Raw genomic sequence first — 15,072 nt, 5'->3', positions numbered from 1 at the left:
CAAAATATAAGCCATCTTCGCAAAGAGAGGCTATACAAATATACCTTTGTAAAAATAATGCTGTTGTCCATTTCATCATTGGGTGAAGGGAAGAGGTCGGAATCACTGCCAGATTGTCTTTTAAGCACACCCTGGGATGAGGCACACTCTCCACCCAGTCCAACTTCCAAGAAGTTCTCGCATCCTGCAAAATAAATATCATGTATAATTAATTCAATACTTTTTTGAAGGGTAAAAAAAAAAAATCAGGCTTTTCTTTGTATTCCAACCGTCTGCCTGCAAATGTTAGACGACTTCCAGAAAAGCTAAAAAGGAAATATAGGCAGAGCTGAAACTTTCTGCTTGATAACCTCAATTCTAGGAATCTGGACAGAAATTACAGCCGTTTCTCTATTAATTCTCCCTGTTTATACCACCAGAGTCATTCTAAGGCATTTAAGAGGCTGCAGAAAACTTTGTCTATATGCAAGAGAGACAAATGTGACCTAGAAGACCTATTCAATTTTTTAAAAACTGCCTATACATCAGTGCCTTCCACCTTTGGGAACACTCTGCAACAGAGTAATCCCCTTGCAACCAATGATAAAAATACCAGTATCACAGAGTTTAGTAAGAAGTCATGAACTAATTCTAGTAATTTGCATTTATATAGTACTTTAAGAATTACAAAGACAATTATAAACTGGTCCCTTGTTAGGATTTTCTGGTTAACTAAAATATTAAAAAGGAAGACTAAAAGTATTTTTTTCAAAAAGGGGAAAAATTAATTTCAAAATATGGTTACTAGTCTTTGTGGGCTGACAGAAACACAGTGAATATTTCATTTTTCCTATGGTCCATAGAAATGATGCTTATACCAAAAAAAAAAAAAAAAAAGTAAATATGGAGAATCTATTTGTCTCTTTAAAATGGTTGTCAACTACTATGACAGGTCAAAGAATTTTGATAAATGATCTGTTAGTTTTTGATTTGGGGTAATTATTAGATTGACTCTCCTTCTCCCCCCAAAAAAATAATGTCACAGTAATATAACCAAATTTTAACAATCTATTTCACAATCTTTCCTGATACTTCTCTGGACAAGACAGAAAAATGTTGGTTGAATGATAATAAGTTTTTAGATGTTTTTAGACTTGCCTGTACAACTGAACACAAAGAATGTTAATTAATGGATTGTTGTCAACTTGAAGTTTGGAGCTTGTCCTAGGCTCCTGTTGTAGTCTCTGTACTATTAAATATATATTAGTGTTTGTTTCTTTGTTTTTAAATCAGTAGCCTAGGAGAGGATATATAAAAATTCCAATCCAATTTGGGTGACAAAAGAGAGTAAGTTAATATGACAGATGGTTAAAAAATATTTGGAATTATACTGATAGGTTTGAATGTTGGTGTTACACCATAAATAACTATGTTATCTGAATAGAGACAATAGATCTTGTAGTGTTTTACAGACTAGTCAGACCATATATGGAATGCCATATTGAGAACTAGTAGTCAATTTTCTAAATAGGGGAAATGCCTATAGACTATCTAGAAGTGAGTAACCAGGAAATACATCATATATTATCTTGCAAAAGACAGAGTAATCTCATTTTGTGGTGCTCCAGATGATAAGATCGTTATCATGGAAAACAGAGAGAGCTGTTCAATCATAGAATGAGTAACTACAAATACACTACCACCATTATCTTCTAACTGGGTCTCTCCACATCACACTTAACCTTTCCTTAAGGCACTCCCTTGCCAGGCTATTAATTCTCTGCTCAAGAAGATTCAATGGCACCCAGATGCCTTGGGATAATATTACTTCCTCTGGCATTTTAAAACTCTTCACAACCTGACCCTAGCCTACCTCCTCATGCTTCCTACATATTATTCTACATATTCATACATATTATACATATACATTTAAATCTATTCTAACAACTATTGTTTGCATAAAACATTTGTTTGTATTTTTATGCAAGTTATCCTTCATGCTTTTCTCACTCTAATTTCTTAAAAGGTCCTAGAAGGCAAGAGATTTCTTATTTTGTATTTATATAATCAACAACGGGGAATAAATGCCTGGCACATACTGGAAATTTAAAAATGTTTACCTATCTCCAATTTTTCTCAATAGTTAACTTGTCATTCCTAGTGTTCACAAAAAACTTTGATCTGTGAAGAAAGTTGCTGAAGGGATGCCTACATAGTGTTGGAATTAGGACCAGACACTGAAATAAGTTCCTTCTGCATTTCAATTCAACAAACTTTTACTACGCTTCATTGTGTATAGTATATTAAGATATGTGAGGTACAAATTTAAGTAAAAGTTTCCTCCATATATAAGATTTCTCTTCTTATCACTTGAATTTATTTTATCTTGTGTATGAGTTATATACCTTCCTGAAGAATGTAAGCTCCATGAAGGCAAAGATTTATTTTTGGTTTTGCATCCCTAGCACAAACTAAGTGCTTACTAAATGTCTCCTTAAGTAAGATGGATCTTACAGTCTAGGAGAAGGAAAATTATATATATATATATATATATATATATATATATATATATATATATATATATAATATTATATTTTTATATATTATATATTATTATATAAATATATAAATATAATATATAAATAATATAAATATATTATATATATATATATATATATATATAAATATAAACACAAATAAAACTATATAACTAAAGAAAAAGGGATGTTCATTTTCTATTCCCTTTCTGTGATGTGTCACAGAGACGGGATAAATGGTTATATATCAATCCTGGGCTTAGAATCTGTGTGCTGCCCTGCTCTTCTTTTTCCTTCCTTTCCAAACCAGTTTCTTATAATTCTGTTAATGTATGGAAAATACTGAGAGCTTGAGAAGAGCTAAAGGAAGCATGAAAAAAGGCAAAATGGAAAAGGAGAATGAAATCTGAAAGAGATTACTTCAAATTTGTTAAAATTTCAGTAAAGAATTGAACTCCACAAATTGGATGGGCAAATTATTTCTGCATATGATACCCCAAAAGGAACAGCGTTGCCTTCTGCTGGCAGAAGGTTGATTGGAAACATTCATATTCAACAGATCATTCATGCCTCATAGACTCCAGACAGTGTACTGGATGGGTGTGGTCTTTCCACTCTTTCTCACTTGGAAAATCTGAACCTTCAGTCTGCAGCGGAGGGAAAATGAGGAGTAGGGAAAGGATAGAAAGGCCAAGAAAAAGGAAAAAGCTGTAACAGCAACTGTGCCTCTGCTCACAATCTTGCTGGCTGCCTACCAAACCATGTCCAAATTCCAGACTGAAACAGAAACCAGTTTAGTGACGTTCCAATGGAAAACTCATAAGGAAACTCCAGATTCAAGGCTGGTGGAAGATCATCCCCCAGAAAAAAAATTCAAGTAGGTATTAAAATGGACCTGAAGTCAAGAATGGATCAAAGGGGGCACAGTGAGTAGGATAACACAATAGTATCAAACCAAATCTGGAGAGTTGGAAAGAGGCAAAAGGAAAATCCACCCACATCCTAAAATCACACAGTAAAAGGTTCCAAAAATGAAAGAATGTTTACTAATCTTCCCTTCTTCTAAATGAACACTCTTTTACATCCGACACATGGAATTTAGAAGTTTTCCAATTACTGTAGTCCAATATACACTTAGAATTACCAGTGAGACATCTGTTCAGTCTTAGTGGGACTTAGTTCAGGACACTCTTAAAGTACACATTTGGTTCTAGGTAGCTCATTTTAGGAATAACACAGTAATAAATAGATAGTGTTCAAAGCAGAACAGCAGGATAAGAAAAGTGACTAAGGCCAAGCAATGAAATTCAGAAAAAAATTCATACATAAAATTTTGCTAATCTGGAAGGTGAATATGGGAAATTCAAGATTTGATCTTATGAAGGATGATGATCAGCTTCCTTAAATACATGAATTAAACATATGTTCAGATAATTCACAAAACCTCATTCTACTATTTTATGCTTTATGCATATACCCTCAAGACCTAGTATAATGTCTTTTACACAGCAGCTGATCTGATTAATCAATATTTGCTGAAGGCATGAATGTATGAAAGCAATGTACTTTATCCCTTGCATCGGGGCAGATTTTGCTGTTTTGAAACTGAAGGAGACAAATTCAAGGTTGGGGAACTGGAAGGGAAGGGAAAAAGCATTTGTATAGCACCTACTGTGTGCCAGGCATTGTGCTAAGTGCTTTACAATATTATCTCATTTAATCCTCATACAACCCTAATAGGTAGTTGCTATTATACTGACTTTACACAGTTGAGGAAACTGAAGTAAACAGAAATTAATGCTGTACAATTTAGAGTTGTATAGCTATTAAGAGTTTGTGGGTGAATTTGAACTTAGGTCTATCTGATTCCAGACCCCAGCTCTTTCTATTTCCTGATGCTATGTTGTTTTTAAGTATTTTGGGGATAATAATATAACTAAGTGGAAGATATTCACAAAGTCTCTGGAGGGTAGAGTATTTCAAGAAATTATTTAACTTACTTAGTCTTAAGTATGTATGACCCTACAAATAGAATTTATCTGGCTAACCCATCAATATAGAAGGAGTCCTGGTAGGGATGCATTCAGTCATTCTTAAAACATATCATGCATAAGAGGAGAAATGAATGAAGGTCACAATAATTTAAGAGTACTCAAACTAAATTCAGCCCAGAGTGCAGTTTATCATACTTCACCTGACATTTATAATAAGACTCTCTTGTAATCATATATTAATTCATTCTGCCACCAACCCTAATGAAGTAAGATAGTGACCTCTTATAGTTGGGGAGCATTGAGTTTGAGGGCTATGATCTACGTCATGGAATGAGTCAGTGGTTGAATCTAGATTAGAAGCTGGTTTTCCTAACCATAAGTCATAAGCTTAATACACGAACATCTTGTGTCTTATATAAAAGTATACTCTTTTAAGTCACTAGTCAGGAGAATATTTCAAATTATCAGGAAAAGGCTTAAGGTTAGACAGTGCCAGCATGGTTTTTAAATGACTACATGGATTTACCTTTCTTTCTGTATACCCCCCCTCCACTAAAACAGTCCACACCTTGTATTTGTATTATGCAGTTGGCTTCAATAGCATCTTAATGACTCATAAAAGATATGTGTGAAGTTTATTACTCTGCAAGTCAAGCTGAGTAATTACATGTGCTCATCCTCAATTCCTCAAGTGGTGAATGCAAACAAAACATCCCAAATTACATAAGTCTTAACTCTTTTTTGTGCTAGGGATATGTAGAAGGAGAATAAGATTCAAAATAAAATTTTGTATTTTTTTTTGTATTTATAAAGAGATTTTGTATTTATAGAGAGATTTGGTTATCAAGTTATCTATTTCTTTGATTTGATTCGATTCACTTTTTAAGGATTCCAACAAATTGAATTGAATCGAATCAAAAAAATAGGTAATTCAAATAAATTCACCAACTGAAGAGCTATTGCTTACCTGGATTATGTTTGGAAGCCAACAGTGATGGATCTGGGCATGGCTCTATTGTACACCAGCTTTCCCGGTTTATCTGAGGGAAGAGAAAGAGAGAAATTAATTTCCAGACAATGACATGGCTAACTCAGTTGCTTAAAATTTAACTTGACCTCTAACACCATTCCTCTTGCTACAATATAGAGTGAAATGATCTCAAGAAAAAGAACTCCTTAAAATGACATTGCATGTCAAATAGGTATTATATTCAAGAAAGGCGGATATGAATACTGAGCCTCAGTAAAAAAAAAAAAAAAAAAAAAAACCACCAAGTATGTGTGAGCAACAGGATGAAAGTGACACTGAGGAAGAGTCAAAATGGAAATGAACTAAACCACAGACTACAATAGTCAAACTCCAATTTGATGACCTAAATCTCAAAGATTATTAATAAAACATAAAGAAAAAAAAACAGCTAACGAGCGACTGAGTCATCTACTCCCAAATAAAACCCCCTGCATTTTGTTATCATACTGTTCTAATTTTGCTGCAACTCAAGCTCTTACCTCTAAAAGATAAAAAAGCATAGTTACTGAATAATGCAAAAAAAAAAAATCAACACTTTTCATCTGCTCTGAATCAGATTTTCAAACTGAATAAACACACTTGATATATTTTTTATTCCACAATTATTTAATAATTAAGAGTACTTATGTAAACTGGAAGAAAACTCAGAAGATTTTTGGGTTATTCTTTTTTTAATTTTTTAAAATACATATTACTTTGTGAATCATATTGGGAAAGAAAAATCAAAGCCAAAGGGAAAAATCATGGGAAAGATTAAAAAAAAAAAAAAAACCAGGAAAAAAGTGAACATTGTAGAGGGCTGAAACTCTCGAGTCCATTCATTGAGGTCAGGACAGCTGAGCACTTGAGGCTAACTACCGATTGGACAATACTCTATAGGCATATGCTTGGAAAATGGTCCTTCCCACTATCCTGTGCTGGCTCGATGAGTGGTCTATACAGAGGATTGTAGGAGGGATTAAGGGGTGAAGTAAGACTAGCTAGGGTCATTTTGGACGTGGATGAGGAAGAAAGTGTTGGGGGGATCCTACTTCCATCCCCTTCACTTCTACCCCTAAAGACCAAGAATAAAGACTAAGGACTTTTGCTTATCCTGATTCCGGTTGATTCTAAGGTATCCTGGGTGCTAGTGCGGTCATCACATTACATAACATGTATTGATTTATATTCATTCTCCTTAGTTGTTTTTCTAGGTGTAGATGGCATTTTCTGTCCAAAGTTTATTGGAATTGCTTTGGCTTACTGAACCACTGAGAAGAGCCAAGGCTTTCCTAGCTGATCATCACCTATTCTTGATGGGGGTGTGAAACCGTGTTCCTTTTTGATCTGTAAAATTAACACTCTAAAGTTGTGTACCTTTTGATCTGCAAAGAAGTGAGATTTGAATCTCAGGCCCTCTTGGGAACCATATCTCCCCAGACACGGTGTCATCCAAATGAGCCATTTCTAAGGAAAATCACCTCCATATTTGCTTGTTTTGCTCAGCATCATTTCATGTAAACCTTTCCAGGCCTTTCTAAAATTAGTTTGTTCATTATTTTTAATAGAACGGTAATATTACATTATCTTCATATACTGTTGATGGGCATCTTCCTTTTCCAATTCTTTGCTACAAGAGCTACTACAAACATTTCTGCACATACAGGTCCTTCTCCCTACTTTATTATTTCCTTGGGATATAGACACAGTAATGTCACTGTTGGGTCAAAAGATATGTACAATGTGACCTCCTTTTGGGCACAGTTCCAGATTGTTCTGCTAAATGGTTGGATCAGTTCACAACTCCAAAAGCAATATATTAGTGTCCCAGTTTTCCCACATCCCATCCAACATTTATCATTACTTTTTCCTATCATCTTAATCAATCTAAGAGGTGTGAGGTGGTACCTCAGAGTTGTTTTAATTTGAATTTCTCTAATAAATCGTAATATAGAGCATTTTTTCATATAACTATAGATGGATTTAATTTCATCATCTGAAAATTGTTTGTTCATATCCTTTGACCACTTAGCAGTTGGGGAATAATGACTTTGAGGTTATTCTTTTTTCTTTTTAATTAAAGCTTTTTATTTACAAAACATATGCATGGATAATTTTTCCAGCACTGACCCTTGCGTAACCTTTTGTTCCAAATCTTCCCCTCCTTCCCTCCACTCCCTCCCCTAGATGGCAGATAGTCCAATACATGTTAAATATGTTAAAATACATGTTAAATCCAGTATTCACATACACATACACACACATATTTATACAGTTATCTTGCTGAACACAGGAAAAATCAAATCAAGAAGGAAGAAAAAGAAAAACTGAGAAAGAAAACAAAATGCAAGCAAATAACAGCAAAATGAGAATGCTATGTTGCGTTCCACACTGTTCCTATAGTTATCTCTCTGGATATAGATGGCTCTCTTCATCACTGCACAAGTGGAAGTGGTTTGAATCATCTAACTGTTGAAGAGAGCCATGTCCATCAGAAGTGATCATCATATAGTCTTATTGTTGCCGTGTATAATGACCTCCTGATTCTGCTCACTTCACTGTAAGTCTACCCAGGCCTCTCTGAAATCATCCCCCTGATCATTTCTTACAGAACAATAATATTCCATAATATTCATATACCACAACTTATTCAGCCATTCTCCAACTGATGGGCATCTGCTCAGTTTCCATTTCTTGCCATTACAAAAAAGGCTGCCACAAACATTTTTTCGCTCCTTTAAGATCTCTTTGGGATACAGGCCAAGGAGAGAGACTGCTGGATCAAAGGGCATGCACTGTTTGATAGCCCTTTGGGCATAGTTCCAAATTGCTCTCTAGAATGCTTGGATCAGTTTACAACTCCACCAACAATGTATCAGTATTCCAGTTTTCCCACATCCTCTCCAAAATTCATCATTGTCTTTTCCTGTCCTCTTAGCCAATCTGACAGGTGTGCAATGGTATCTCAGAGTTGTCTTAATTTGCAATTCTCTGATCAACAGTGATTTGGTTTGGGTTACTCTTAAGCAACTATTGTACTAATTAAGGGGAGAGAGCATTTTTGTACTACTCATCCCAATTTGTGGCACTGCCCTACACATGCTAAAACAGAAGAAGACATACAGAGGCCTTGGGGATAGCACTGTTGCCAACCCAGTGATGAATCACAATGGGAAAATGCCAATTCAAAACATGTAATTAAACTGTTTACAATAGCCTACAATAATAACAAAATGAAGGCACTAGTAGAGAGTTTAGCGATATCCCTTTTACTTCGAGTATGTTGCAAATGTAAATGATTCAAAATAATAAACTAGTCTCCTGGGTATGTAGACAGGAAGTAGTATTCAGCAAAACTGAAAGCACATAGACACACAAAATATGCATGTATGGGGACAAACCCAAAAAGTATATGAACACATTTACTACCAAAACCTCTCACACAAATAAAGTCAGATCTAAATAACTGGAAAAATATCAATTGCTCATGGGTAGGCTGAGCTAATATAATAAAAATGACAATTCTGCCTAAATTTATCTACTTGGTCAGTGCTATACCAATCAACCTGTCAAAAAATTATTTTATAGAACTTGGAAAATAACAACAAAATTCATCTGGAAGAACAAAAGGTCAAGAATATCAAGAAAATTAATTAAAAAAAATACAAAGGATGATAGCTTATCAGTACAGACCTAAAACTATATTCTAAAACAGCAGTCATCAAAACCATTTGGTACTGATTAAGAAATAGAGTTGTGAATCAGTGGAATAAATTAGATATATACAACACAATAAGCAAGGCCAACAGCAATCTAGTATTTGATAAACCCCCAAAACTCAAACTTCTAGGATAAGAACTCACTATTTGACAAAAATTGATGAGAAAACTGGAAAATTATATATTAGAAATTTGGCATAGACCTCTATCTCATACTCCATACCAAAATAAGTACATGATTTGGGCATAAAGGGTGAATTTACCTATCAGATAAATCTTTGGAGAAGGGAGGAATTTGTAACCAAAGAAAAACTAGAGAACATTATGAAATGCAAAATTGGCAACTTTGATTACATTAAATTAAAAAGTATTTGCACAAACAAAAGCAATAGAAACAAGATTAAAAAGGAAATACAAAGCCAGAAAAAAAATCTTCATAACCAGTATTTCTGATAAAGATCTCATTTCTAAAATATATGAAGAACTGTGTCAAATTTATAAGACTACAAGTCATTCCTCAATTGATAAACGGTCAAAGGATATGAAACAGATGATTTTCAGATGATGAAATTAAAGCTTTCTGTAGTCATATGAAAAAAGTGCTTTAATCACTATTGATTAGAGAAATGTAAATTAAAACAACTCTGAGGTACCACTTCACACCTCTCAGAATGGTTAAGATGACAGGAAAAGATAATGATAAATGGAGGGGATGTGGGAAAAATGGGACACTAATACATTGTTGGTGGAGTTGTAACTGATCCAACCATTCTGGAGAGCAACATGGAACTATGCCCAAAGAACTATAAAACTGCATATCCTTTGATCCAGCAGTGCCATTACTAAGTCTGTATTCCAAGGAAATCATAAAAGAAGGAAAAGGACCCATATGTACAAAAATGTTTATAGCAGCTCTTTTTATGGTAGCAAAGAATGGGAGAAGATACCCATCAATTGGGGAATCGCTAAACAAGTTGTGGTTTATGAAGGTAATGGAATACTACTATTCTATGAAAAAATGATGAACAAACTAATTTTAGAAAGGCCTGGAAAGATTTACATGAACTGATGCTGACAAAACAAGCAGAACCAGGAATACATTATATACGATAACAACAAGAATATGAAATGATCAATTGTGAAAGGCTTGGTTCTTCTCAGTGGTTCAGTGATCCAAGGCAATCTCAATAGACTTTGGACAGAAAATGCCATCTGCATCCAGAAAAAGAATTAATGATAGTGAATGTAAACCAACACATGCTATGTTCACTTCTTTTTTCTGCATTTTTTTCCTCTCTCCTGATTTTTTTTTTCTCCAAACTGATTCATAAAGCAATGTGTATCAAAAAGTAATTATTAGCTGAAAAATATACAAGTACATGAAAGGAATCCCAAACATTTTTTTCTTTAATTCTTAAATCATCAAACAGCTCTATAAAATTTGCTTTACATACATTATAGGACATTTTATCAAAGGGGAATTTCTTAGCTCAAAAGCAGAAATGATTAAGCTAGGAGCCAAAAGTTATGTTGGTTCTTGTGGGATGAGTTTATCCACCAACAAAGCTATATGCAAGTACAATATGGATATACTTACACTTGCATACAATCTTAGAGAGACACTCAGTACAAGGCCAAGCTGGGATTTCATCCCATGGACTGATATCAAAGCTACTACTCTCTCCACTACATCAAAAGGACTGTTTTGTCCCTAGATAGAAATTGCTGACAAAGTACAAAGAGAAATGTACAAAACTAACTATTCTCCAATGTCCTGCCTTTAAAATCTTTTCAAAAAAAATTTAAAACTTCCCATGGTTGTTATCTAAGTGTGTAGGGTCTGGAGTCAAGAAGACTTTAGTTCAAATGTGGATTCAGACACTGAGACTAGCTGTGTGACACTTGGCCAGACATTTAACCTGTTTACCATTTTTCTCAACTACAAAATAAAGATAATACCACTGACCTCTCAGGGTTATTGTGAGATCAAATGAGATACTGTTTGAAAATGTTAATCATAGAGTCTTGTAGATAAATGCTAGCTAACATCACCATATTGCCCTCATTGGATGTCTATTAAGTTCTATGAATCTTTTAGCAGACTGTTTTTAAAAATATAAAAATATTTAGAATTACAAAAAAACAATTATTATATGTTTCTACAAAAATATTTATCATGAAATATGGTCATATTAGAGTAAACTTTCTTCTCAGAAGAGATGTTTTAGATGAAGACTTTAGATGAATATAAATTTCTCATTTGAGCCACACAATAACCTTGAGAAGTAGGTGTTATTATCATCATCATCTTTTTTGCAACTGAAAAAAAACGGAGGCAAATAGGGGTTTAAGTGATTTTCCCAGGGTCACACAGCTAGTAAGTATCTAAAGCCAGATTTGAACTCAGGTTTTCTTTGCCCTAGGTCCAGCTCTCACACATTGTGAAGTTAAATTGCAAACTCACTAGAGTTTGAAGAAATCATAAGATTACTCCCCCCTGCCAAGAGTCATCCAGTTTAAAGAACACCACAAAACAACCCCTTTTTCCTTATCTCCTTAGTGCCTCCTGGTTGTCTCCCAATCCCTTCCAGCCAAAACTCACCCTCACCTCATTGTCTTCTAATCTCCTCTAATAAGAATCCAGATGTCTTAACCCTTTCATCTTGGTTTTTGTTGTTGTTGTTCATTCTTTCCAAACTGTATATTAATTGGGTTACAATCCAAAGTTCTGGGTCCTTGGCTCCTGAAAGCTTTGGTTCCTGTTTGTTATGCAACTGGCATGCAATGCTTCATAAACCGTTGTCTGGATGACACCAAATTTATTTATTTCAATTTAATAATGTATTTCTCAAATTTTGTGAACAATAGCATAGCAGTCCGCACAATGTCTTGCACAAAATAGGGGACTCAAGACAATGAATGAATTAACAGAAAATAAATTTTTTAAAGAATAAAATCCTATTTTATACGCATTGAGGAAGCCTTTCTGTACATGCTGTAACAGAGCGTTTATACAAACACTACTGTAAAGTGGATAATGCTTTTAATAATCATATTCTAATTATAAAGCGCTTCAATATCAAATTTTCTAGGACACTTGTATACCAATAAACTTGGCAATACTAATAATGCAATTGTAATAAGGAAATAACATTTTTTCCAGCAATATTAATTTTTAAAAAAACCTGTACTCTAGAAAAGGAGGAGAGCCACTACTTTTCTTCCAAAGACTTAATCTAGGAATTGGAATTATGCTAGCATACAACCAATATTTAAAATTCATTTATTGTCCATTTTTCCATCCATCCAAACATTTGTTAAATTTGTTAAATCCAAACCTACCACTTTGTTAAGTATATTTATCAGAGGAAGTAGAGGAAATATATAGGTAAGAAACACATAGTCATTGCTCTAAAGAAGAATATAATGTTAGTAAGAGGGAAAGAAGTCACAGGAGAGCATCTACTGACATGCAAACTACTCCACAGGATTCAAAATAATACATCATGTACAACATGATTTCTAAAGTAGAATCTTCAATCACTTAAATCACACCAGAAAGAAATCAGAGATCTTGTTGAATTCTGAGGAGGAAAAAAGCCCCAATTATTAAAGGTGTCACTCTGGATCCTTGTTATCCAAAGAAATAATCAACTGTTCAGATTTAGATATTTGGTTTATTTCAAGACGTGAATCACAATTCCCCTCTTCCCCTCCTCCCCAGAATGAGTCAAATTTGAAGAAAGGGGTTTTAAGACTATAGTTCTGGGGAAATCCAATGTTTAAAATTACTCTTAATTTATCTAGTCCAAAGGGGAGAATATTCATTAGAAGTCACATTTTAAAAGTTATTTACAGGTGAGAATTATTAAAAAAAAAAAACTAATAAAAGAATAGGTATCCCAAAACTTTATTCAATAAATATCATGCACACACACACACACATACACACACACACAATGTATATCACATATATATTATGTATGTTTTTCTGTGTGTTTCAATTCTCTCTGATAGCCAGTTGAAGAAGGAATGAGCAAAGAAAAGGGAAAAAAGGGCAATGATAGAAAAGAAAAGGGTGAAGATACTGGAAATGGGGTGAGAATAAACAAAGAGTATTAGAAAAGGGAAGAGTGAGAAGGTACAGAAAGAAAAGAGATTCCCCACCCCCCCAAAAAAAAGAGAGGAAAGGAGAATGAGAACACAGAAAGGACAAGGGGATTTTTTTTTTTTACTCTTTTTTATTCATTAGTACAAAAGACTTCAAAGCATCTTTAATATCTAAATATCTTCCAACCATTTTGGAGAGTAGTTTGGAACTATGCTCAAAAAGTTATCAAACTGTGCATACCCTTTGATCCAGCAGTGTTACTACTGGGCTTATATCCCAAAGAGATTATAAAGAAGGGAAAGGGACCTTTTTGTGCACGAATGTTTGTGGCAGCCCTTTTCGTAGTGGCTAAAAACTGGAAACTGAATGGATGTCCATCAGTTGGAGAATGGCTGAATAAATTGTGGTATATGAATATTATGGAATATTACTGTTCTGTAAGAAATGACCAACAGGATGATTTCAGAAAGGCCTGGAGAGACTTACACGAACTGATGCTGAGTGAAATGAGCAGGACCAGGAGATCATTATATACTTCAACAACAATACTATATGATGACCAGTTCTGATGGACCAGGCCATCCTCAGCAACGAGATTAACCAAATCATTTTTAATGGAGCAGTAATGAACTGAACTAGCTATGCCCAGAAAAAGAACTCTAGGTAGGAGATGACTAAAAACCATTACATTGAATTCCCAATCCCTATATTTATGCACACCTGCATTTTTGATTTCCTTCACAAGCTAATTGTACAATATTTCAGAGTCTGATTCTTTTTGTACAGCAAAATAACGTTTGGTCATGTATACTTATTGTGTATCTAATTTATATTTTAATATATTTAACATCTACTGGTCATCCTGCCATCTAGGGGAGGAGGTGGGGGGGGGGGTAAGAGGTGAAAAATTGGAACAAGAGGTTTGGGAATTGTTAATGCTGTAAAGTTACCCATGTATATATCCTGTAAATAAAAGGCTATTAAATAAAAAAAAATAAATAAAATATCTAAATATCTTTTAAAATTAGTGATATTAGCCACACGATTCTTAAATAAGACTTTTAAAACTTTTAGGCTATCATCTTCTCAAATCTTTGTTGCAGAACGTTTGGCAGGTTTGAAATTCATAAATGCAAGCCATAAATATTGGTTTAGAGCATTCAGGGAACATGGAATAAAAAATTATGGAAATTAAGTCTATTTCCATAATAAAAATATATACCATGAAAATATTATTGATATATAACTTCATATTTATATTAAAGTGAGCCATCTCTAACATAGTGGCTGAATGACCCTGGGTAAAATACAAAAAATAAGATTATAATTGATATAGGGGGTTTTCTCATCACGTCACTATGAAACCACAAAAGTTTACACCAAAAAAAGAAAAATTTCCTATTTAGTATTTCAAGAAGAAATAGAACAAGCATTGAAATCTCCTCACAGAACTTTATTTCATACTTCTTATGGAACACAGATGGGGACATGCAGAAGCTCCACTCTGAAGGTAAGACGTGAATAGCTCAAAACTGCTGATATGAAAGGCCAGATGAAACCAATCTGTATCTGGGGCGGGAGATCAAAAGGCTTCCCAACTGAAATATCAAAGAGGCTTCCTTGTTAAGTTAGGAGGCCTCAATTTGAACAATAGTTAATCTAGGTGATATTTATATAGTATTTTAAGGTTTGCAAAGCATTTACCTGTTTTCCCATTTGAATC

At 34.1% G+C, this 15,072-nt stretch overlaps 1 protein-coding gene across 14 annotated transcripts in view; it reads right to left on the bottom strand.

Moving 5' to 3' along the window:
* AKAP13 (A-kinase anchoring protein 13) overlaps positions 1–15,072 on the bottom strand; it is a 359,098-nt gene that overhangs the window by 85,508 nt on the left and 258,518 nt on the right. For all 14 annotated transcript variants that reach the window (XR_004232435.1, XM_031955550.1, XM_031955554.1 and 11 more), the window contains 2 exons: positions 5,478–5,550; positions 45–184 (listed from right to left, as the gene is read on the bottom strand). Coding sequence is in view for 13 of the 14 variants with exons in the window: in XM_031955550.1 (XP_031811410.1) it covers positions 45–184; positions 5,478–5,550 (213 nt within the window). In the remaining variant the exon portion in view is untranslated. The remainder of the gene's footprint in view (positions 1–44; positions 185–5,477; positions 5,551–15,072) is intronic.

This window comes from Sarcophilus harrisii, chromosome 2 (assembly GCF_902635505.1).
Source record: "Sarcophilus harrisii chromosome 2, mSarHar1.11, whole genome shotgun sequence".
NCBI lineage: Eukaryota > Metazoa > Chordata > Mammalia > Dasyuromorphia > Dasyuridae > Sarcophilus > Sarcophilus harrisii.
The sequence above is the reverse complement of the archived record's forward strand: the minus strand, read 5'-3'. Positions and strand labels throughout refer to the sequence as shown.